This window comes from Salmo trutta, chromosome 13, assembly GCF_901001165.1.
Source record: "Salmo trutta chromosome 13, fSalTru1.1, whole genome shotgun sequence".
Lineage (NCBI taxonomy): Eukaryota > Metazoa > Chordata > Actinopteri > Salmoniformes > Salmonidae > Salmo > Salmo trutta.
In genome coordinates this window covers 48,453,167-48,477,883 of record NC_042969.1, presented here as the reverse complement: position 1 = coordinate 48,477,883, position 24,717 = coordinate 48,453,167, and the positions used below count along the sequence as shown (strand labels likewise).

General features: G+C 43.8%; 1 protein-coding gene across 1 annotated transcript in view; it reads right to left on the bottom strand.

Moving 5' to 3' along the window:
* LOC115205893 (glutamate receptor ionotropic, kainate 4-like) overlaps positions 1 to 24,717 on the bottom strand; it is a 214,792-nt gene that overhangs the window by 112,736 nt on the left and 77,339 nt on the right. The window contains exons 3-4 of the mRNA XM_029772314.1: positions 17,579 to 17,676; positions 2,226 to 2,391 (exon numbers count right to left, since the gene is read on the bottom strand). Of these exons, the coding sequence (XP_029628174.1) occupies positions 2,226 to 2,391; positions 17,579 to 17,676 (264 nt within the window). The remainder of the gene's footprint in view (positions 1 to 2,225; positions 2,392 to 17,578; positions 17,677 to 24,717) is intronic.

Genomic DNA, 24,717 nt, shown 5'->3' with positions numbered 1-24,717 from the left:
GTCAAGAATCAAAGTCCATGCAGTTCTGAGTCACTAATGTCTTTAGCCTTTGGTGGGCGTTTAATTTTCCTTCTTCCCTCTTTTCTTCCTTGTTATCTCTGTTTCTCGGGTAACACCTCAGTCTAACTGGCTTGGATGAGCACAAACGTCAACCATTCTTTTCTGAAGTTGGTTGGGAGAGTTGAATGAGGGGTGGGGTTGATGGTGGGGAGAGAGAGTGGGCAGGGGGGCTTGTGCCAGCTGAAAGCACCTCGGTTCTAATCGAGAGCTGAAATCCAGTCCGCCACACTTCAAAGCCCTAAGCTGATTAAGGTGAAAGTTGGCTTGTAGCAGATGACATCAATGTGACTTTATATGGGCACTTGTAATTACTGATTCCTGTACGGAGAAGGGCGGAAACAGACTGGGATTTAATCTTCCATACTTTTTGTCACAATGGAATAAAAGAGAAAGATGCATTAATGGCCTATGTGAAAAGTAATTTGCCTGCGTTTTACCAGATGATGACACATTGTGGGGGGAAGAATTATGCAAGAGTAAATGCATTTGGGTTATACATAGGCTTGAGTGTGGGTGAACCCACTGAAGGGTGATTCTGGTTGACGGTAGGTGGGGGCGGTACATCCTGTATAAACACAACGCACAATGGCCAATGCAAACATCGGATTGACCATGCAGCGCAAAGCACTTCTCTCTCCAGAATGCGCTCTCTCCCACCAATCGTGCACATGCATTTTTCATTACTTCATTGTGTGAATTGTTTGCATTGGATTGTTAGTGTAGCCTATTTCAATTCCCCATTACATATATCACCAGTAGTATATTTACCGTTAATTCCTATCATTTCTAATCTTTGTTTGGTTATGATCATTTCTGTTAATGCATTCAATGTATTATTATTCCAGTCTTACCGTTCTCATTGCTGGGGTGGACACATTGTTTGCAGAGCGCACAACCTAGTTTTAGTTTACTTCATTACATTTATGAGTTTTGTCAATTCAATTTAGTCATTGTCTTTTATTTGTAGTGCTCCTGTCAATGTTGGGGACGCGCACCTGATTTCGCATAGACGTACACAGGCCTATAGGCTACCTGGCCTGCGTGCAAATGTAAGCATATAAATGTGACCATTTGGGGATCTGATAGTAATTCTGATTGGCTTAATGCACCACCACTAATGAGCAGCGCAGCTTCTCAAAGTACGTTTTTTTTCTCCACCTCAAACAGTCTGTTTTTACAACATTTGAGAAATCTTTCCAGCTCTCTCCCTTCTGATAACCACTCAGAGTGAAAGGGAAAATGTAATTCTCTGATCCAGTGGAAACGTCATAAAATATGCCTACCCGATTACTTCTTATCAGTGCTTGACTTGGACTGAAACAGGTTCCGGGAACTCATTTTGGGTGCTGGTACTGTTTATATTTAGGCACAGGAGCTCCACAATACTTGAGCTACAGACTGGGGCGAAGGTTCACCTTCTAACAGGACAATGACCCTAAGCACACAGCCAAGACAACGCAGGAGTGGATTTCGGGACAAGTCTCTGAATGTCCTTGAGTGGCCCAGCCAGAGCCCGGACTTGAACCCAATCGAACGTCTCTGGAGAGACCTGAAAATAGCTGTGCAGCGACCCTCCCCATCCAACCTGACAGAGCTTGAGAGGATCTGCAGAAAAGAATGGGAGAAACTCCCCAAATACAGATGTGCCAAGCTTGTAGCGTCATACCCAAGAAGACTCAAGTCTGTAATCACTGCATAAGGGGCTTCAACAAAATACTGATTAAAGGGTCTGAATACTTATGTAAATGTAAATGTGATATTTTAGTATTTTATTTGTAATAAATTTGCAAAAAATTCAAAAAACAGTTTTTGCGTTGTCATTATGGGATATTGTGTGTAGATTGATGAGAGGAAAAAACGGTTTAATCAGTTAAAGAATAAGGCTGTAACGTAACAAAATGTGGAAAAAGTAAAGGGGTCTGATTACTTTTCGAATGCACTGTATAGAGCAATACACCTTTAAAAATGTCGACCAATCGATTGATTGAAAGAACAAACGACTTTCGGAGAGTCAAGATTTTCTTTAGTCGGGGACAGCCCTAGTGCATATGCACATGCATGAATGTGCAACCGTGTGTGCGAGCTCACGTGTGTGCACATGCAAATGGAATGTGTGTATATGGTACAAATAACAACAAAGAGCTAGTGGTGCATGACCCACTCACAGTCGGCCTGGGCACAGATGAGGCAGGCTGTGGTGCTGTTGAAAAAGGTGAGCAGGCCAGCCACGGCCAGGCTGATGTCTGTGTTGGTGGGACGCAGGTCCAGGGTGGTGAAGCGGGGGAACTGAACCTTCAGAATGTCCTCAGGGGCCACTTTCACATAGGGCACCTACAGAGAGAGAGCGAGAGAGAGAGAGAGAAAGGTTCTGGATGAATAATTCAAGTACCAAAGACATGTCTACAAAGAGATCAAGAGTTTTTAAAGCACTGTTAGCTCTTGTTGTATGTAAATATGGTGTAAACATACAGCATGATTCTGACAAAACCAAAGCATTATTAGAGGAGATGTTTGTTGAGCAGTTCCAATACTTTGGCAAAGAGGCGTGCAAAGTACAAAAAAACAAGTGTTCATTATATTCTCATCAGGCTAAATAGAATCATCTTATATCTGAAACTAATAAAACAAATGAGAATACTTAAACTCCCTCACAGATGCCTACTAAATTAACTATAACTCCTGGGCTCAATTAAATAAAGAACAGTTTATACACTAGGTGTACAAAACATTAAGAATAGTTCCCCCCCCCTTTTGCCCTCAGAACAGCCTCAATTCGTCTCTACGAGGTGTTGAAAGCGTTCCCACAGCTTTGTTGAGCGTGAAAAACCCAGCAGCGTTGTTCTTAATGTTGTGTACACTCAGTGTATATTGAGTATGGAGAAAAGTAGACCTCTCTACAGGCAGTGACGTCAACGAGATGAGTCCCAAGCGTTAAGTTAAAAACACAAAACTCAGATAAGAATCTATAAGAGACAAAAAATCTCCTATCGCAAAAACTTCCTGAAACGTTCAGGGATGTTTAGCAATGATTGGGCGTCTGTTTTCACAGCTGGTGTATGATGTGTTGAATAAATCGCAGCCGTTTGTTCAGTGTCCCTGCTGTGGATCCAGTCACAGCAAGTCTTCAGTTCTTTAAGAGGATAAACACAAATGTGCAGAGAGTCTATGGAGATGCTTTGTAAGTCCAACCCCCCTCGCTCTCAACTTCCAAAGTTATGGCAAACATAGCTTACACCTGTACCCTACCTGCAAAAGAAAACTAAATTGCAAACACATCCAACTACAAGTGCATCTCCTCCCCCCCACTATCTCGGTCTCCACTTGCTCCTGTCTTCCAGAAGCGATTGAATCCATCTCTCTTTTCATTCGCTATCCACTGAGGTGTGGATGGATGCACCCGGGCTGATGGGCAGCAGGCTGTGGGGCGTCTGGGAATGCAATACGCCGGGTGATTCGGTGGCTAGCGGCCAGCGCAGTGGGCTTGAAGGGGAACCCGGAAGGACGTCACAAGAGAAGCCTCTTCATCACAGCAGATTGCCTGCCTGCGCAGTGCTGCATGCACATACATCGCTCTCTCTATGCCCCTGTATCCCCAATTGGTTTTCAATCCCTGCCCATCAGGGTGTAATGGAGTCCCTGGGAAGAATGGATGGATGGAGCACACTCTTTTCCTGACAGGCGGCGGCTGTGGTGGCAAAAATGTGATTCTCTCCTCCTGAGGAGCTGTGAAACATGGATAATGGCCGAGCCACACTGGGGAAATGCAACCACTCCACAACTCCCCACTCCTCCATCCCCTCTGCCCTTCCAGGATCCCTTCTCGCTCTCGCAGCACGGACCACAGAGTGTTATCGTCGTGCCCCTTTCTGTTCGAGAGGCTTTCTGCTCTGGTAGCTTTGCTGTGAAGCAGTGGGGTTTGAAGAGAAGAGAGAAGACCTCCATTGGCCTATTGGTGATATGTTGGCTCAATGAAGGAATTATTTGTCTACCAATGCATAAGACCACCGCAAAGAGGCCTGCTAAACTGACAAGGCCTAGCCCAGTAGCTCTACAGTGATCAGTATGAATAAAACAATGGATCAGAGCACACAATATAAATGCATCAGAAAGGAAAAGGATCTTCTTTGGTTTCAGTGAGCTCATAGAAGAAGTTTAACTCATAGAACAAATAAAATGTTCAAACAGTTAATTGAGAGGTGCTCATCGTCAGGAACAACAATGCAGATGGTGTAAGTACCTATGAGCTGCAATGAGCTGGCACCTGAAATAGAAGTTCTGTACAAACCATGACGGCGACCACCACCGAGACAATGTTGTAATGTCAAGGGTTCCTGTCTGGGAGACGGGGGAGCTCATGCAGGGGGTAAAGTGAGTCATGATCACCCTGCTTAGATGAGTCATTTTCCTCCATGTTACCTCCTCCTCCTCCAGTTGGCTCTGTAAAAACCTTTTAATGTCACTCCATTATTGCAGGACTACTTCTTCAAACTAACTTCCTTAAAACAGGTATACAGATAGCCCTCTTACTGCCGTCTTACTGACAAAGGTTTCATACGCAAATAAATCACATTGACCCATATAGATATATGACTGTTTCCGGAATAATAGGATATTATGCAGTGAAATAGTCTGTCTACAAGTACCATCCTCTGATAGATAATTCACAGCAATGCAATCGCATGACACTTAAACCCCACTACGTCTCTCAGAGAGTGGTCTATGTGGCAGTGAGATACAGTACTGTCTGGAGAGGTGGAGACTGAGGGGAGGGTTGCTTTTGTATTAGAGATGCAATTTCTGGTTGTGTGTGCTGAGTGTGTGCTCCTGCCGTGTGAAAGTGGCTGTCAGTGAGCGCAGACAGAGGCCTGACAGCTGTTTAATGAGAGAGATCCGCACAGGACACTGAAGTGAGACAGAGAGCCAGAGAGCAGGGCTAACTAGTAAACCTGGTGCTATCCACAGGTGCGACGAGAACACACTGGAACACCTGCGTTATGCACCATGAACACCTTTATATTGCTACCGTATCACAAACATGACCTTGCCCCTGACTGGTTGGTGCCGCATTCACACGCGACTCCTCCATTACGGTGGATTCATTGTGGTGTTCCCATAGATCGGGATTGTTATTCTCAATGGTTACGACAGGTGTCAAAATGCCGGGAGGAGACGGCATTGGCTACATCCTGTGTGCGTGGACAGGCATGCCCTTTGGTTTGTGCAATGCACCAGTCATTTTCCAATGTCTTATGGATGTGATGCTTGGTGACCTCACCCGCAATCATGTCCTCATCTATCTTGATGCCATTATTGTCTTCTGAAAAGACTGGTAATGCTATATAAGCCTTATGATGCATTGCTCAAGTACAGTATAACAACAGCCCCCTAACTCCTGAACCAAGCTAAAGTAAAACACGAAAATGGATTATTCTGTATATGTCTGTTATGGTGCTCTGAGAAGACTCAAGTTTTTTTATTGTTGGGCTACTTTGTTGACACCTAAAACAATGTTCTTGTTCTACAAAAAGAACTGAGAAAAACAATATTTTTGGTTGAGGTGATCTCCAAATCAAATTGTATTAGTCAAATGCGCCGAATACAAGAGGTGTAGAGCTTACAGTGAAATGCTTACTAACAAGCCCTTAACCAACGATGCAGTTTTAAGAAAAATACACAAAAAAAATTTGAAATTAAAGAAACAAATAATTAAAGAGCAGCTGTAAAATAACAATAGCGAGGCTATATACAGGGGGTACCAGTACAGAGTCAATGTGCAGGGGCACCGGTTAGTGAAGGTAATTGAAGTAATATGTACATGTAGGTAGAGTTATTAAAGCGACTATACATAGATAATAACAGAGAGTAGCAGCGGTGTAAAAGAGGTGGGGGGGCAACGCAAATAGTCTGGGTAGCCATTTGATTAGCTGTTCAGGGATCTTATGGCTTGGGGGTAGAAGCTGTTCAGAAGCCTCTTGGACATAGACTTCTGTGCGGTAGAAGAGAGAACAGTCTATGACTAGGGTGGCTAGAGTCTTTGACCATTTTTAGGGCCTTCCACTGACACTGCCTGGTATTGAGGTCCTGGATGGCAGTAAGCTTGGCCTCAGTGATGTACTGGGCCGTACGCACTACCCTCTGTAGTGCCTTGCGGTCGGAGTCCGAGCAGTTTCCATAGTGATGCAGCCCGTCAGGATGCTCTCGATGGTGCAGCTGTAGAACCTTTTGAGTATCTGAGGACCCATGCATAATCTTTTCAGTCTCCTGAGGGGGAATAGGTTTTGTTGTGCCCTCTTTACGACTGTCTTGGTGTGCTTAGACCATGTTCGTTTGTTGGTGATATGGATGCCAAGGAACTTGAAGCTCTCAACCTTCTCCACTACAGCCCCGTCAATGAGAATGGGGGTGTGCTCGGTCCTCCTTTTCCCGTAGTCCACAATCATCTCCTTTGTCTTGATCATGTTGAGGGAGAGGTTGTTGTCCTTGCACCACATGGCCAGGTCTCTGAATTGCTCCCTATAGGCTGTCTCGTCATTGTTGGTGATCAGGCCTACCACTGTGTCATCAGCAAACTTAATGATGGTGTTGGAATCGTGCCTGGCCATGCAGTCATGAATGAACAGGTAGTACAGGACGGGACTGAGCACGTACCCCTGAGGGGCCTCCATGTTGAGGATCAATTTTGGCTTACCATATGGTAAGCCAAAATATAATGAGATCTTACATCTGTTACCTTGCCCCTTACGTGCCAGCCGAACAAAACTAATGTTTAATAAAATATTAGACATCCTTTATGGGGGGCAGCATGTCAGCCATAACTGATGATGACCTTTGTTGGGAAAATAAAACATTAGCCATGTGTCACAGCCCAGCACTGGCCCACTCACAATTAACACACAACAGAGCCACTGTGGAGTGCCTGGGCTTACCAGCAGTGCTAAGCACAGAGAGGAGCATGCAGGTTGGCCACAGCCCATCAGAGAACAGATGCACAGGAGAACACAGTCCATCAGTCAACCCCAGAGCTGGCAGAGGTGGCTGTGGTGGAGAGAAGGGGAAGGGATGGGAGAAGGCAGGTGTGGGTGATCATGTCCGTCTGATCATATGTGGCACTACGAGACACATAGTAGGAGCTCAGCTACTGTGGGTGGGAGGGGGTCGGCGACAGAGAGGAGAGGGAGAGAGAGTGAGAGGAGACAGCCTCTGTTTATTGTGGTAATGATCCCGGAGCAGGTCCCACTGGTTTGGTTTGTCCAAGATGGGAGTGGTTGATGAAGATGGAGCGGTCTGTGGTGGGTCCCACAGTGCTTTTTTAGGCAAGTGGAACATTGACCACCAGATCCCTATATCATTGATCAGCCGGCGGTGATCCCTTTCCTTGGAAAAGCCTTCTTCACTCTTACCTCTGTGCTACTAAAATGGTCAAAGACTCCAGCATACCAAAGTCATAGACTGTTCACGGCAAGCGGTACCGGAGCGCTAGGGCTGGGACAAAAAGGCTCCTTAACAGCTTCTACCCCCAAGCCATAAGACTGCTGAACAGTTAATCAAATGGCTACCCAGACTATTTGCATTGACCCCCATATTTTATTTGTATATATTCATATTTTTTTTACAATGACTCTCTTGCACAGGCTTGATGTACACTCACTGGACTCTAACCACACACACACATATACTACACTGACACTCCAACACACACACACACACACACACACACTGCTGCTACTCTCTGTTTATTATCTATGCATAGTCAAATTGCCACTACCTACATGTATACTGAAGAAAAATATGAAACGCAACATGTAAAGTGCTGGTCCCATGTTTCATGAGCTGAAATAAAAGATCCCAGAAATGTTCCATACACACGAAAAGCTTATTTCTCTCAAATGTTTTGCACAATTTTTTTTTACATCCCTGTTAGTGAACATTTCTCCTTTACCAAGATAGTTCATCCGCCTGACAGGTGTGGAATATCAAGAAGCTGATTAAACATGATCATTACACAGGTGCACTTTGCGCTGGAGACTATCAAATAAAATGTGCAGTTTGATCACACAACACAATGCCACAGATGTCTCAGGTTTTGAGGGAGCACGCAATTGGCATGCTGACTGCAGGAATGTCCACCAGAGCTGTTGCCAGATAATCAAATGTTTCTCTACCATAAACCGCCTCCAATGTCGTTTTGGAGAATTTGGCAGCTTGTATGGCGTTGTGTGGGCAAGCGGTTTGCTGATGTCAACATTGTGAACAGAGTGCCCCATGGTGGCGGTGGGGTTATAGTATGGGCAGGCATAAGCTACGGACATGAACACAATTCCATTTTATTGATGACAATTTCAACGCACAAGATACTGTGATAAGATGACAATTTTTTTAATCTACGCCCCTACATTTTTAAAAGGTATCTGTGACCAACAGATGCATGTCTGTATTCCCAGTCACGTGAAATCCATAGCTTAGAGCTGTCACGACTTCCGCCGAAGTTGTTCCCTCTCCTTGTTCGTGCGGTGTTCGGCGGTTCGACGTCACCAACCTTCTAGCCATCGCTGATCCATTTTTCATTTTCCATTGGTTTTGTCTTCTCTTCCATCACACCTGGTTCCAATCCCATCAATTACATGTTGGTTATTTAACCCTCGGTTTCCCCTCATGTCCTTGTCGGTGATTGTTTATTGTTTATAGTAAGTGTATGTGTACGTCTGTACTGGTGTGCGTCGGGTTGTTACCCATTGATTTTTATTATTATGTTTTCCGGTGGGTTTTTTGTGAATAAACTGCACCGTTGGAAACACAGTTATTTCTCTCCTGCTTCTCTGCCGCCAGTTAAACACCCCTTACAAGAGCCTAATGAACCTATTTCAATTGACTGATTGTAAAATGTTGCATGTTGCATTTACATTGTTGTTCAGTATACATATTACCTCAATTTCCTCGACTAACCCATACCCCGGCACATTGACTCGGTACCGGTACCCCTTGTATATAGCCGTGTTATTTGTTATTTTATTGTGTTACTATTTTTCGATTAGTTAATTGAGCACATTTTTCTTACTTGCTTTTTTTCAACAATGCATTGTTGGTTAAGGGTTCATAAGTAAGCATTTCATGGTAAGGTCTACACCTGTTGTATTCAGCCCATATGACAAATACAATGTGCTTTGATTTAATTTCTGATTAAACAAATGTCTTTCTAGGGAATGAAAAGCTTTATGAGACCACTCTAGGCCTTTAAGCTCTTGAAGTTCCTGAAGGAGATATTAGGTGGTCCAGATGTTAGACAAGTGAGACAAAATGCTCTCAGCCATTTTTTGACAAGGGACCGGCGAGCTTCCTCCATGGGGAACCACATACATAAAACATTGTAGAACTGACAAAATTAGTGTCTCAGGGACCAGCCAGCAGCATCCAACAGATTGGCACCTGTCCACAAACCAGATGTTGAGAAATATTAACCCAGGTCGTCTTCACATATGAACCATCTGACTGGTTCCGAAGTATTCAGCATGGCTGTTGCGATTTCAGTTCTCTCTGACAGATTATGTTAGCTTAAACCATAAATAATTGATCTGCAAACTCCTGACACCTGAAATGTGACCAATATCATGCCTGAAAGAAAATGTCAGGCTATTTTCAGTAATGGTGAAGCTTGCATAGAGAGCTTGTGAGACAATTCATTCAGCAGTTCTGAGAACCTCATCTGTGATGGGTTTGTTTGAATCCTATCACCTCACACCTAAACAAAAGGGCCAGTGCAAGGACACAGATGACTACAAAACAAAAGGAACAATGGAATATGGAATACGCTTTTGCATATCTATAATGACAACAAACAGCCAAATTGAATTTGCATCGCTGTTCATCGCTGGCAACCAGAGAGCGGCCGTGCTCGCATTCATCTCCCTGACCAAGTAAAAGCAGCTTCCTGAAGACAGAGGGAGTGAATTTGGATATGCACAGATCTCCTGGATACCCTCGACAAGACAGATCAACGGCACAGTGAAGAAGGGGGTCAAGAGGGGTGTGTGTAACAGCTGTGGACCTCTAATTGCAATCCAGCAGCAATAGCAGGCGCACCTGTGTTTTGTTTGCAAGCAGGCGGAACAGAGGCACCCTGCACCGAGTGACACCAAGCGTAACATCCGCAACATGGCCCCCTGCAGACCTAGCATCCCATCCACCAGGCATGTCTTAATGTGCCTTCCCCCCACAAATAGTATGTGGGTTTAAAGGGCCGATTACTGTACATCGAAAAATGTCAGTCGACACTGCTAGCCAAGATTCAAAATCCCAGAACAAATGATTGTCTACCCTCAGAAAGAGAGATCCAGTATTAGGCTGATGGTGTGTGATTATAAGGGGGTAAGAAAAGGTCCGGCTGATTTGAGCCGAAATCCCTCTAAAGGTCTCTCAAGCGTTCTCGCTGAGTTTCCTTTGGGGGAATCGCCAGGGCTGACCTCTACCTCTTTCGGCAATCAGCCAGAGATGCGGAGTATGGTGAAGTGAGGGGGGGATGTGCAAATGAGAGGAGACTTGCTTTGACTGATTTGCGTGCATCTCAAAGCACTACCAGGAAAATGTTAGGTGAGAGGATATTTCCTGGAAAATGGTCTCGGGCAATGGAGTATAGGCAGGAATGTGAGCATACTGGGGTATAAAAGCAATTCCACATCGTACACACTGATATGTGCTGCTGGGCCAGAGAACATGGTGTCCAATAAAATCTAACTGAGCCAGCCGACACACACTACTCACACACAGCGGACTCAGTCAACACAGAGGTCAATGTCAGAGAAATATAGGGCAGATATTGAATATCACATGTTAATGACTGTCTTCACAATAAACATGTAAATTTCATGACCATGAGACCGAAACGTGTTCAACTTCCATTCATGGCCGTTCAACTGTGCTTTCATCTTTTAAAGTGGTCAGAGTTGATGCCTCATGCTTGGCCGAGTGGAATAATCCTGAATTAACATGCACTATCAATGAGAACCTGGGAGGGTAAACTGACCCAGCGTGGCGTCACACTCACACTCCCAGCAGCAGATCACAATGAAATATATAGATTAAAAAAAGAGAGAAATGACATGGCGGCCGCAGCGCAATTTAGAAGTAGCCCAAAAACCCGCAACTCAAAGTGAAGGTGTCACTGACAAGCATTGTGATTCTAAAAGTGGAATCTGCAGGTTTGTCGCTCCGCTTTTATTCGAGCAAGAGAAAAAACAGCCTCCCACTGTGATAAGCACCTATGGGCAGTCTATAGGCAGGATGATTTTCTGTGTGTTTCAATGCATAAAAGAGAGACATTTCCTTAATTTTCAAAGCCACCTCACGAACAAAAAAATAAATGCAACATGCAACAATTTCAAAGACTTTACTGATTTACAGTTCATATAAGGAAATCAGTCAATTGAAATAAATTCATTAGGCCCTAATCTATGGATTTCACATGACTGGGAATACAGATATGCATCGGTTGGACACAGATACCTTAAAAGAAAGGTAGAGGCGTGGATCAGAAAACCAGTCAGTATCTGGTGTGACCACCATTTGCCTCATGCAGTGCTCCTTCTCTTAGAGTTTATCAGGCTGTTGGTTGTGGCCTGTGGAATGTTGTCCCACTCCTCTTCAATGGCTGTGCGAAGTTGTACACATCAATCCAGAGCATCCCAAACCTGCTCAATGGGTGACATGTCTGGGGAGTATCTAGGCCATGGAAGAACTGGGACATTTTCAGTTTCCAGGAATTGTGTACAGATCAGTGGAGGCTGCTGAAGGGAGGACGGCTCATAATAATGGCTGGAACAGAGCAAATGGAATGGCATCAAACATATGGAAACCATGCGTTTGATGTATTTGATACCATTCTACTTATTCCTCTTCAGCCATTACCATAAGCCCGTCCTCCCCAATTAAGGCACCACCAACCTCCTGTGGTACAGATCCTTGCGACATGGGGCCGTGCATTATCATGCTGAAACATGAGGGGATGGTGTCGGATGAATGGCATGACAATGGACCTCAGGATATCGTCACGGTATCTCTGTGTATTCAAATGACCATCGATAAAATGCAATTGTGTTCGTTGTCCGTAGCTTATGCCTGCCCATACCATAACCTCACCATGGGGCACTCTGTTCACAACGTTGACATCAGCAGACCGCTCGCCAACACGACGCCATACACTTGGTCCGCAGTTGGAGGAGGTTTATGGTAGAGAAATTAACATTCAATTATCTGGCAACAGCTCTGGTGGACATTCCTGCAGTCAGCATGCCAATCGCACACTTCCTCAAAACTTGAAACATCTGTGGCATTGCGTTGTGTGACAAAACTGCACATTTTTCAGTTGCCTTATATTTTCTCATGCATTTTCCCATGTGTACCTGTGTAATGATCATGCTGTTTAATCAGCTTATTGATATGTCACACCTGTCAGGTGGATGGATTATATTGGCAAAGTAGAAATGCTCACTAACAGGGATGTAAACAAATTTGTACCAAAAATTTGAGAGAAATACGCTTTTTGTGTGTATGGAAAATGTCTGGGATGTTTTATTTTAGCTCATGAAACGCTTTGCATGTTGCGTTTATATTTTTGTTCAGTGTCAACGACCATGACTTAGAAGATTTTCTGCAGCATTCAAGAGCATAACATAAAAAATGGTTAAATGTAATGTCAAAATGTAGATTTTCGCCTAAATAGACATATTCAAAAGTAATTATTTATCATATGGAGGCCATAAACAATACCTAGTGACGCTTAAACTGCCAGAAAGATTAAAATCTTACCTTTCTGGTAAAATAGTTATAAATTGCTGAGGTGTAGTCTATTCTGAGGACACAAGCTCAAGTACACAGAACAAATATAAAAATATGACAAATCATATTATTCAACAAAAGTCGGGGAATAGGACATGAAATTATTGAAATGATTTGTAAACATAGTAACAATCAAATTATAAATTACTTACTTTGATATTTCACCTTTCTTATAACTGTAAAATTAATATGATCATACTTAGTGACAGTAGAAAATTGCCATCATTTCATAACTGACAGAGCATTTTCTGACCAGCATCCTCTGAACGACGCAGACACAATTCAAATGCTTGCTGACTCATTACAACTTCAGCTTTAAGCACAAAGTGATTATGTCTCGCTGTGACCAAGAGAAAGTGGTCTTGTTCAAATTCTACAAAATAATTTTGTATTGTTTCATGTTGAGCGCTCTAAATCCATCTATGAACTTTACAGCGTGATGAGATTGCTTTTGTTGCGTGGGCTAAGGTCTCCCATTTCATATGCCGTATTGTACGCTGAGCTGCAAAATCGGACATTTGTTTGCATAGGCCTGAAAATTTGACGTGTCGCTCCCTAAGCAAATGAGGTGTCAGATTTCACAGAGTGCACAGCAATTGATGTTGCGCCGTTCAGAGCACTCAGTACATAAAATATTGGTCGGAACCGGTCCAGAACCGCTCAAAGAGGTGTTAAAAAGATTATACACGGACTGTGAGCTAGGAGTTCTCGGCATCTGTGCTACGCAATTGCTTCTTGTGAAGAGCTAAAAACAGGTACTGTTTTTATTAGTTACCATTGTCTAAATCCAGATGGTACAGTATGGCTCTGTACAGCATCACTTAGAGCCTCCCAAATGGATATGGAGCTCTCCGAATGATAAATTGAGTGTGGGTAATGGGTTGATCACATAGCAAGGGCTGTCATGAGTCATATTTTCATGCGACCCCTATTTACTCGGCCTCCTGTCAGATTGCCAGCATCTGTGCACTCTCCCAGTAAAGAATTATGAACACAGACACAATCACTGAGCACAGACAGGATGTAATTGACTCCCCAACACCTTCACAACAACTGCCACACACACATGCACACACACACACTTACAAACACCATATAACACTATATAGGCTACTGTAGATGCAGGGTTGATAAATTTAGAAAGTAAAATATACAGTGCCTTCAGAAAGTATTCATAACCCTTGACTTATTCCACATTTTGTTGTGTTACAGCCTGAATTCAATACGTATTAAATCTATTTTTTTCTCACCCATCTGCACACAATACCCCATAATGACGAAGTGAAAACATGTTTTCATAAATGTTTGCAAATGTATTGAAAATGAAATAGAAAAATATCTAATTTACAGACGTATTCACACCCCTGTGTAACACCATGATCTATTTCACCTGTCTTGTGCTTGTCTCCACCCCCCACCAGGTGTCTCCCATTTGTTCCTGTTATTCCCTGTGTATTTATACTGGTGTCCTCTGTCTGTCTGTTGCTAGTTTGTCTTGTCAAGTCAACCAGTGTGTTTTTCCGTGCTCCTGTTTTTCCTAGTCCTCCCGGTTCTGACCCTGTCCTGACACTGTACCCGCCTGCCTGACCATTCAGCCTGCCTCAAGCCTACCTGCCGCCCTGTACCTTCTGGACTCTGACCTGGTTTATGAACTTCTGCCTGTCCCTGACCTGCCTCTTGCCTGCCCCTTGTTTTTCAATAAATATCAGACTCGAACCATCTGCCTCCGGTGTTGTTATACCTGGAGTCAAAACTTTATAGTATTACCTTTGGCAGCGATTAAAGCTGTGAGTCTTTCTGGGTAAGTCTCTAAAAGCTTTCCACACCTGAATTGTGCAATATTTGCCCATTATTCTTTTCAAAATTCTTCAAGCTCTGTCAAATTGGTTGTTGATCGTTGGTAAACAACCATTTTCAGGTCTTGCCATAGATTTAAGTAGATTTAAGTCAAAACTAACTCGGCCACTCACTGAACATTCACTGTCTTCTTGGTAAGCAACGCCAGTCTAGATTTGCCCTTGTGTGTTAGGTTATTTTCCTGCTGAAAGGAGAATTCATCACTAAGTGTCTGTTGGAAAGCAGACTGAACCAGGTTTTCCTCTGGGGTTTTGTCTGTGCCTAGCTCCATTCCGTTTATTTTTTTTAATCCTGAAACTCCCCAGTCCTTAATGATTACAAGCATACCCATAACACGATGCAGTCACCACTATGCTTGAAAATTTGAAGTGGTACTCAATTTGCAGCATTACTTTAGTGTCTTGTTGCGAACAGGATGCATGTTTTGGAATATGTGGATTCTGTACAGGCTTCCTCCTTTTCACTCTGTCAATTAGGTTAGTATTGTGGAATAACTACAATGTTGCTCATCCATCCTCAGTTTTCTATCACAGCTATTAAACTCGTACCTGTTTAAAAGTCACCATTGGCCTCATGGTGAAATCACTGAGCGGTTTCCTTCCTCATCGGCAACAGAGTTAGGAAGGACGCCTTGGTGTATCCAAAGTGTAATAACTTCACACTATCCAAAGTGTAATAACTTCACCATGCTCAAAGGGATATTGAATGTCTGCTTTTTATTTTTACCCATCTACCAATAGGTGACTTTCTTTGCGAGGCATTGGAAAACCTCCCTGGTTTTTGTGGTTAAATCTGTTTGAAATTCAGTGACTGAGCGACCTTACAGATAATTGTATGTGTGAGGTATAGAGATGCAGTCATTAAAAAATCATGTTGAACACTTATTGCACACAGTGAGTCCATGCAACTTATGTGACTTAAGGACATTTTTACTCCTGAACTTATTTATGTTTGCCATAACAAAGGGGTTTAATATTTGACTCAAGACATTTCAGCTTTTCATTTTTTATTAATTTGTGAAAAGTTTGAAAACATAATTCCACTTTGACATTATGGGGTATGGTGTGCAGGCCAGTGACAATTTTGTTTTATGTGGAAAAGTCAAGGGGTGTGAATAGTTTCTGAAGGAACTGTACTGTATATGACACATTGATTGCTGATTGATCTTATTTGTCCGTGTTGGATGCACATTATACTAGCACATATTAATAATCTAATCACCATTTATAAAAACTGTTAATCAACGTTAGTACTACGTGGCTACTGCATTTAAACACACCTCCAGCAATTTATATTGGAAAACAATATACTCCATCGCACTACACTGTCCCCTAAAACAGGTCGTAATAAAGTGGCAAAAGCACTTTCCCTCCCTCAGTCCCATAGACATGTTCCATCAGCCATGGCCGGGCCTGCTGTCCTCCACTGAGAGACTACCGATATGCCCAGTTTGCAAAAGGAGACCATTAGTGAGATATCACTTTCAGGGTAATAACAGCGCAATGTGACCTTTCTCTATTGTCATGTACACACCGACAGCTATTAGAGCAACTCAACACTATCCTGTTCGCCTTTTTTAAGAGCATTGATGTGGCATCATCATGCTTACATGTCATCATTGTTGTACTTCTGCAGAACTCGGCCTTTTAGATGGTATTTGCTTGAAACATGTTAATGAATTTCTTAATCATTTAGCATTAAAATTAAGAACAGTTTATGAAGGGATACTTCAGGATTTTGGCAATGAGAGTCCGATGAACTGGTGGATACCATTTGTGTGTCTGTGTCCAGTTTGAAGGAAGTTAGTTTTGCGAGCCAATGCTAACTAGCATTAGCACAGTGACTGGAAGTCTATGGGTGTCTGCTAGCATGCTCTGACTATGGGGAAGTAGATAAAGGGCCTCATTACCAAAATCCCAAGGTGTCCTTTTAAAGGCAGCGTTTCCCAAACTTGGTTTCACAAACAAGGGGTGGACATTTTTTGACCCTAACACTACACAGCTGATTCAAATTATCAAAGCTTGATGATTAGTTGCATCAGCTGTGCTGGGCAAAAACCAAAAAGGTGCACCCTTTGGGGTCCTGAGGACCGAGTTTGGGAAACACTGCTTTAAGAAGTCTTGTGTGGTGCATGGTCCGATGAATACATTACAGAAAGTTAACTTGTTTAAGAACGTACAATTCATCTACATGTTAATTTATTCACACAGGGAATGATCTCAGTCAGAACATTTAAAAGGGATAGACAGTGCACATCACCAGGGAGTCCAAGCCTAAAGACTGATCAAATGGCCACAGTTCTCATTAAAGGGGACATAAATGTGATTTTATTGACATTTTGCATAATCACCATGCATAAAAAGACACTAACATCCTGCAGTTAGTACAAACACTGTAGCCTAGGATCATCCACAAATCACTGGAGTCTGAGCAAAATTGTTTAACATCACGACTCAAAGGACCCTGAACTGAAAACGTATAAATTACGATTTTCCATGTTGTTCAAAGAGAGGTGGTCCATCACAAAACTAAAAAACATGGCAGCACCAAACCAATTATAATTTGTCTGAGAACTGATTAGATTAATGTTGTACGCTGTTGAGCCCCTGATTCTTGGCCTGTTGGAATTTAACATGGGTAAATTCAGACAATAACTTAGAACGTTCTGAAAAATATTCTGCCCGCTGTGGTATTGACATGAGTCATTGACATGGGTGAAGCACAGTCTCAAAAACACAGTAATAATAAAACATATTGTTCCATAATATGGCTGGCAAACAGTGCTATTGTGACACACTAAATAAATCGAGCCAAAATGCGAGCCAGCACTCACCTCTTTCTCTCCACAGATATTGCTGATGATGGAATTGGAAGCAGGGCTGGCGGAGGGACCGAGGACTGCCACCACTCCCTTGGACAGGATCTGGCACACTGTCAACACACAGAGACAAGCATCCAGTCAGATAATACAGGACATGGTCCAAATATCACATTCAGCCTATTAAATAAGAGTTGCATGTTGCTTAGTGTGTAGTTTTAACCTGCACTAACAGTATGAGCCAGCAGTTCCCAGTTAACCTTTAATAAGTAGGAGGTGTTTGGGTTTGCTAACTATTAACTTGATCATGTTCTGTTGATGTATTAACTTACAGCTGCTCTGTATATTATTTCACATCACCGATAGTAGACCTACGACTATAGATTACAATATGACAGATTGAATGGTGGTGCAATGATAGAACATTTACTGTAGCAAAAGGTTGCAATGAGATCTGGTCATGTGGACGTTTTTGCTAACCATTTAGAATCTCATGTCAACAATCCTTAATTTTAAGATAACAATTGGGGACGAAAGTAGTACTTAAAAGTGGCATGTAGGGGTTAGTGCCAACCAACAGTTGCTGCCATGCAGGGGCACACTGACCTAGTTAAAATAATAGCTGAGAACTACATTAAATCTAAACCGATCAGATATTTTATCAGTCTTCCAAAAGCATTTGTGATATCTCTTTTCTAACATTCACCATCACACTGAATCAGTGTATGAAGTTGAATTTTTGGGGAGAAGAAGAAATATAATACAGTATTTCCTTTGCAATCCCCTGCACATGGGTTTGGGTTTAAACCTTACTTGCAGGGGAAACAAAATGCAATTTCAGGTGGGGCTTGATCCCTGTCTTTCATTAACATTCTATGGTAGTCGGGAGGAGGACTGCTACCCAAATGGCACCCTCGTTCCTGTGTAGTGCACTTATTTTGACCAGGGCCCTTAGGGCTCTGGTCAAAAGTAGTGCACTATATAGGGAATAGGGTGCCATTTGGGACATAGAGTGGAGGGCGACAGACTGGCTGAGGTGGTGGATGGGCCAGTAACAAACCCCAAATGAGGGTAAAGATGTATAAAGGAAGAGTAAAGGTGGACCATTTTTGAACCAGTGGAGCGAAGCTCGGGATTCTCGCCGAACGAGATAGAAAATTTACAGGAGCAGTGAATCAAATGATTAATAAATAATCCCTTTGTCATCCAATGGAGTGTCCCGTACATACCCATCCTCCTCCTCTCCCACCCACCTTCCCCTCTCTCCTCCATTTAAAGCACATTTGCACCTGCCTGCATGGCTTCACCGAATTACAAAGTGACCGGATTAGCCTGACAGGCACGGTGCCACTGGCCCCATGAGGCTTTTTACAGGTCGGTATTTTCTATTTTACACAGGGAACAGAATGGCCTTTTGTCATTTGGGGAAAAGTCTGTCCTCCGCCCCCTCTCCTCCGTCCTCTCTCTTCCGTGACCCGGAAACCGATAAGTGGTCCAGTGGTAAAGGAGAGTGTCAATTCGTTAGTAAGCAAATGGAAAACGGCCCTCCCCTCCTCAAATAGCCTTTTAGCGAGGAAGCACAAGTCTAACCTACTTGAGTCCTTCGTGGAACAATTTTGAAATCCTTTTTTCTATCAAACTAGCTAAATTTGTTTTTATTACTTTATATGCTTATTTTGGAATTCCACCCTGAAGACGAGCGATGGGATAAGGACAGCCGTTTCAGAAAAGCGCATTTTCATCCACTTTTGTCATGTCTACTCCAGCTCCTCCGCTCCGGAATTTGACGTCACTGGTATACTAACCACCGGTCCTGGGATCCATCCTTTAAGAATGTGAAATGTCAAAATAATAGTAGAGACAATGATTTATTTCAGCTTTTATTTCTTTCATCACATTCCCAGTGGGTCAGAAGTTTACATATACTCAATTAGTACTTGGTAGCATTGCCTTTAAATTGTTTAGCTTGGGTAAAACGTTTTGTGTAGCCTTCCACAAGCTTCCCACAATAAGTTGGGTGAATTTTGGCCCATTCCTCCATGACAGAGCTGGTGTAACTGAGTCAGGTTTGTAGGCCTCCTTGCTCGCACATGCTTTTTCAGTTCTGCCCACAAATGTTCTAAAGGAATGAGGTCAAGGCTTTGTGATGGCCACTCCAATGCCTTGACTTTGTTGTCCTTAAGCCATTTTGCCACAACTTTGGAAGTATGCTTGGGGTCATTGTCCATTTGGAAGACCCATTTGCGACCAAGCTTTAACTTCCTGACTGATGTTGCTTCAATATATCTACATACTTTTCCATAATCATGATGCCATCTATTTTGTGAAAGCACCAGTCCCTCCTGTAGCAAAGCAGCCCCACAACATGATGCTGCCACCCACGTGCTTCACGGTTGGATGGTGTTCTTCGGCTCCAAACATAACGATGGTCATTATGGCCAAACAATTTTTGTTTGATCAGACCAGAGGACATTTCTCCAAAAAGTACGATCTTTGTCCCCATGTGCAGTTGCAAACCGTAGTCTGGCTTTTTTACGGCGGTTTTGGAGCAGTGGTTTCTTCCTTGCTCAGCGGCCTTTCAGGTTATGTCGATATAGGACTCGTTATACTGTGGATATAGATACTTTTGTACCGGTTTCCTCCAGCATCTCCACAAGGTCTGTTGCTGTGGTCTGGGATTGAGTTGCACTTTTCGCACCAAAGTACGTTTATCTCTAGGAGACAGAACGTATCTCCTCCTGAGCGGTATGATGGCTGCATGGTCCCCTGGTGTTTATACTTGCGTACTATTGTTTGTACAGATGAACGTGGTACCTTCAGGCATTTGCAAATTGCTCCCAAAGATGAACCAGACTTGTGGAGGTCTACAATTGTTTTTCTGAGTTCTTGGCTGATTCTTTAGATTTTCCCATGATGTCAAGCAAAAAGGCCCTGAGTTTGAAGGTAGGCCTTGAAATACATCCACAGGTACACCTCCAATTGACTGAAATTATGTCAATTAGCTTATCAGAAGCTTCTAAAGCAATGACATAATTTTCGTGAATTTTCCAAAGGCACAGTCAACTTAGTGTATGTAAACTTCTGACCCACTGGAATTGGGATACCGTGAATTATAAGTGAAATAATCTGTCTGTAAACAATTGTTGGAAAAATTACTTGTGTCATGCACAAAGTAGATGTCCTAACCGACTTGTCCAGACGGCTGCCGAGTACGTGCTCACCTTACGGATGGAATGAGCCAGCGCTTTGTACACTATTCAGAAGAGGTCTGCGCAAGGCGGTCCATACAGGACTGGTCTGTCGAGACGACAACCTCTCCTTGGACGCACTCATTGCGATGGCCATCCGTCTGGATAACCTACTTCGGAAGCGTCGGTACTCTCATCGCTTCTCTCCCTCCCTCAGTGAACACTCGATCAGAGCCTGAACCCGTGGAGGTAGGGGTCACATGCCTCCCCGCAGTGGAGCGATGCAGACAAAGACAGCTGGGGCTCTGTCTGTATTGTGGTCAAGGAGGGCTCCAGCAGTGTCCTGCACTTCCTAATCCGGGACGGTCACGTGATCTTCCACCTCCTGAGTGAGTATTCCATCTTTATCACTTTCTGCTAAACTATCACACTAGTTGTCCCTCATGAACAGTGTCTACAGCGTTAGTGGATTCCGGTGACGCAGGAAACTTCATTGACCCAACCCTTGTCTCCTCTCTTAACATCACTTCATACCCACTCTCCTCTCCTTTCCCGGTTCAAGCCCTCGATAATCGACCACTAGGATCCGGAACCATCACACACATCACCCAACCACTCACCCTCACCGTGGAGTCCATTCATCAGGAGAACATCCCCTTCATCACCAGTTCAAGATCATGCTCTGCCTCCCATAACCCCACCATCTCATGGTCGAGGATGAGAATGCCGGAGGACCTGCTTCCCCATCCCCTGTGGTTCCGCGTCGGTTGAGAGTCCTGTGGTTGCCCTTCAGCCCAACATCCCGGAGGTATACCAGGACTATACCAGGACCTGTCTTCCTCCTCTTCGCCCTGGGACTGTGCCATCGACCTGCTGGAAGGGTCTGCACCTCCGTGCAGATGCATCTATCCTCTGTCGGTGGCTGAGACCCAGGCCATGGAGGATTACATCCAAGAGGCGCTCCAACAAGGTTTCATTCGCACGTCCACTTCTCCTGCATCGGCTGGTTTCTTCTTCGTGGCCAAGAAGGATGGAGGGTTATGTCCATGTATTGATTACAGAGGACTCAATGAAATCACCACAAAGTATCGTTACCCTCTCCCGTTGGTGCCGGCAGCCATCGAACAGCTCTTCGGGGCCCGGTTCTTTAAAAAACTGTCCCTGCAGAGTGCATACAATCTCATCCGCATCTGTGAGGCGGATGAATGGAGGACTGCATTTAGCACAATGTCTGGCCACTACGAGTACCTGGCTCCGTGGACCACGGGCCCGAAGCTCCTGCGGTTGATTGGTGCTTCAGGTGCATAGAAGTGTGGAGCGACACTCGCGTGAGACTCCAGTGCACCGTCCACCGTCAAAAGGAGCAGGCATACCGCCAACACAGTGCGACCCCCCCATGTACCACCCTGGGGATGGTGTCTGGCTTTCAACCAGGAACCTCCCACTCCGAAGCTGAGCCCACGGTTTGTGGGGCCGTTCAAGGTTCTCCGGAGGGTCAACAAGGTGACGTATATGTTGCAGTTTCCCAGTGACTACCGTATCTCACCTTTTCATGTATCCCTTCTCAGGCCAGTGGTTCCTTGTCCCCTAGCTGATGCTGTTCCCCACGACACCCCTCTGGACATCGAGGGGGGTCCAGCCTATGCTGTCAGAGCTCTACTGGACTCCCAACGTCATGGGGTTGGCTCCAGTACCTGGTGGACGGGGAGGGGTATGGACCAGAGGAGCGGTGTTGGGTTCTAGTGGAGAACATTCTGGATCCAAACATCATCCGTGATTTCCACTTTCGCCGACTGGTCCGCTCCTCATCCTCGGGGCCGACCCTCTGGTTGGCTTCGTCCTGCGGCTGGAGCCACGCATCGGGGGGTACTGTCACGTCTACTCCCACTCCCCCCCTCTGGCATTCGACGTCGCCGGTATACTAACCACCGGTCCTGGGATCCATCATTTCGCACACCTGGCATCAATCATTACGCGCACCTGCACGTCATGAGGCACACCTGGACATTACCTCCCCTATATCTGGCACTCCCTTAGGTTCTTTCCCCAGTCAGGATTGTTCCTGTGTTTATGCGTAGATGCTACTGTTATGTTGTCTTGTTCCATGTTGTTTTATTAAACGTTTCACCTGCACCTGCTTCTCGACTCTTAGCGTCTCCGTTATAACTTTCCCTCTCCTTGCCATCTCTCCTTGATTACCTTTTTTTAAAAGGAGGCCAGAGGATGACGGAGAGAGGACGCAGTTGTTGCGCAAATCCAATTGAGAAAAGGCCGTCTTGGATTCTCTTCTCGCTCCACCTCAGTCTATGGGCAAAGCAATTTACATCTGTGACAAGTGACAACTTCTCAAATATAAGTGTGGATTGCCATACTTGAGTAAAAGTAAAGATGCCTTAATAGAAAACGACTGAAGAAGTGAACGTCACCCAGTAAAATACTACTTGAGCAAAATAATTTGGTTTTAAATATACTAAAGTATCAAAAGTAAATGTAATTGCTAAAATATACTTAAGTATCAAAAGTACAAATAATTTCACAATCCTTATATTAAGCAAACCAGACAGCACGATTTTCTTTTCTTTTTTATTTAAGGATAGCCATGGGCAGGCACAAGCTAACACTCAACATAATTTACAAATGAAGCATTTGTGTTTAGTGAATCCTCCAGATCAAACGCAATAGGGATGTTCTTTTGATAAAAGTGTGAATTAGACCGTTTCCCTGTCCTGCTAAGCATTAGAAATTTAACGAGTGGTTTTGGGTGTCAGGGAAAATGTATGGAGTAAAAGTCTTATTTTCTTTAGGAATGTGGTGGAGTAAAAGTTGTAAAAAATATAAATAGTAAATTAAAGTACAGATAGCGCAAAAAACGACTCCAGTAGTACTTTATATTGTTACCCACATTCATATACACACACCACATAATTTTAAAAAAGTGTGTAAAAAAACGTGGTTTTTGGACACGTTGAACAAATCACGTGAAAAATTTCACATGTAAATGTTTGTAAATGTTCAAGGGGCAGACACGTGACTGACGTTTTACACAAATGTTTTACATGTGAAAAATATCACGTGGAAAAACAGACACATGAGTTAGACACTGAAGTTTTACATGGATATTTTTCACATAACTCAGACATGTGGTTTGCCAACATTCCACGTGTGCTTTTGTAACTGGTGGGATTAGAAACCTGGTCACTCAGAGAACAATCCAACATCTTGGATCATTCGACCAAGCGGGCCAACAGTTATTTTGAATGTGAACACACACACGAACACACACACACACGAACACACACACACACGGCTGGGCAGGTAGTGCTGGCTGTGTGACATTTCCTCCTTACTGGTGCCACTGATCCATCCCTAATCCAATTGCTGCCTGGGCAGAGCCACGACAGCACTAAATTAGGAGGGGGTTTGCAGGCAGCCAACCAAGCAGGGAGAGGTATACAGTTGTTTTTATGTATAAGGAGGAGCTACCACGGCCATTAAGCTCTACTGATTCAGAGAATTGCCCGCAGTTTTACTGGCGCCTAACCAATTGTGCTATTATGTGGGGGTTTTTACACGTTATTTGTAACTTATTTTGTACATAATGTTTCTGCAACCATATCTTATGGCAAAAAAGAGCTTCTGGATATCAGGACAGCGATCGCTCACCTCGGATTAGACAAAGATTTATTCTTCAACAAGCAGGACGCACAGGATATACTGCTAACATCCGACAAGGCCAACATCCCCGTTATTGGCAAGAGAAAGAGACGCAGATACAGAGGACACAGAGCGGGGTGGCTCATAAGAATCTGCAGAAGGCCAGTGGGAAAGCTGCCGTTATTGTCAATATTACTCGCCAACGTACAAACATTGGACAATAAATTAGATGAGGTACGATCATGAATATCCTACCAACGGGACATCAAAAACTGTGACATCTTATTTTTCACGAAATCGTGGCTTAATAAG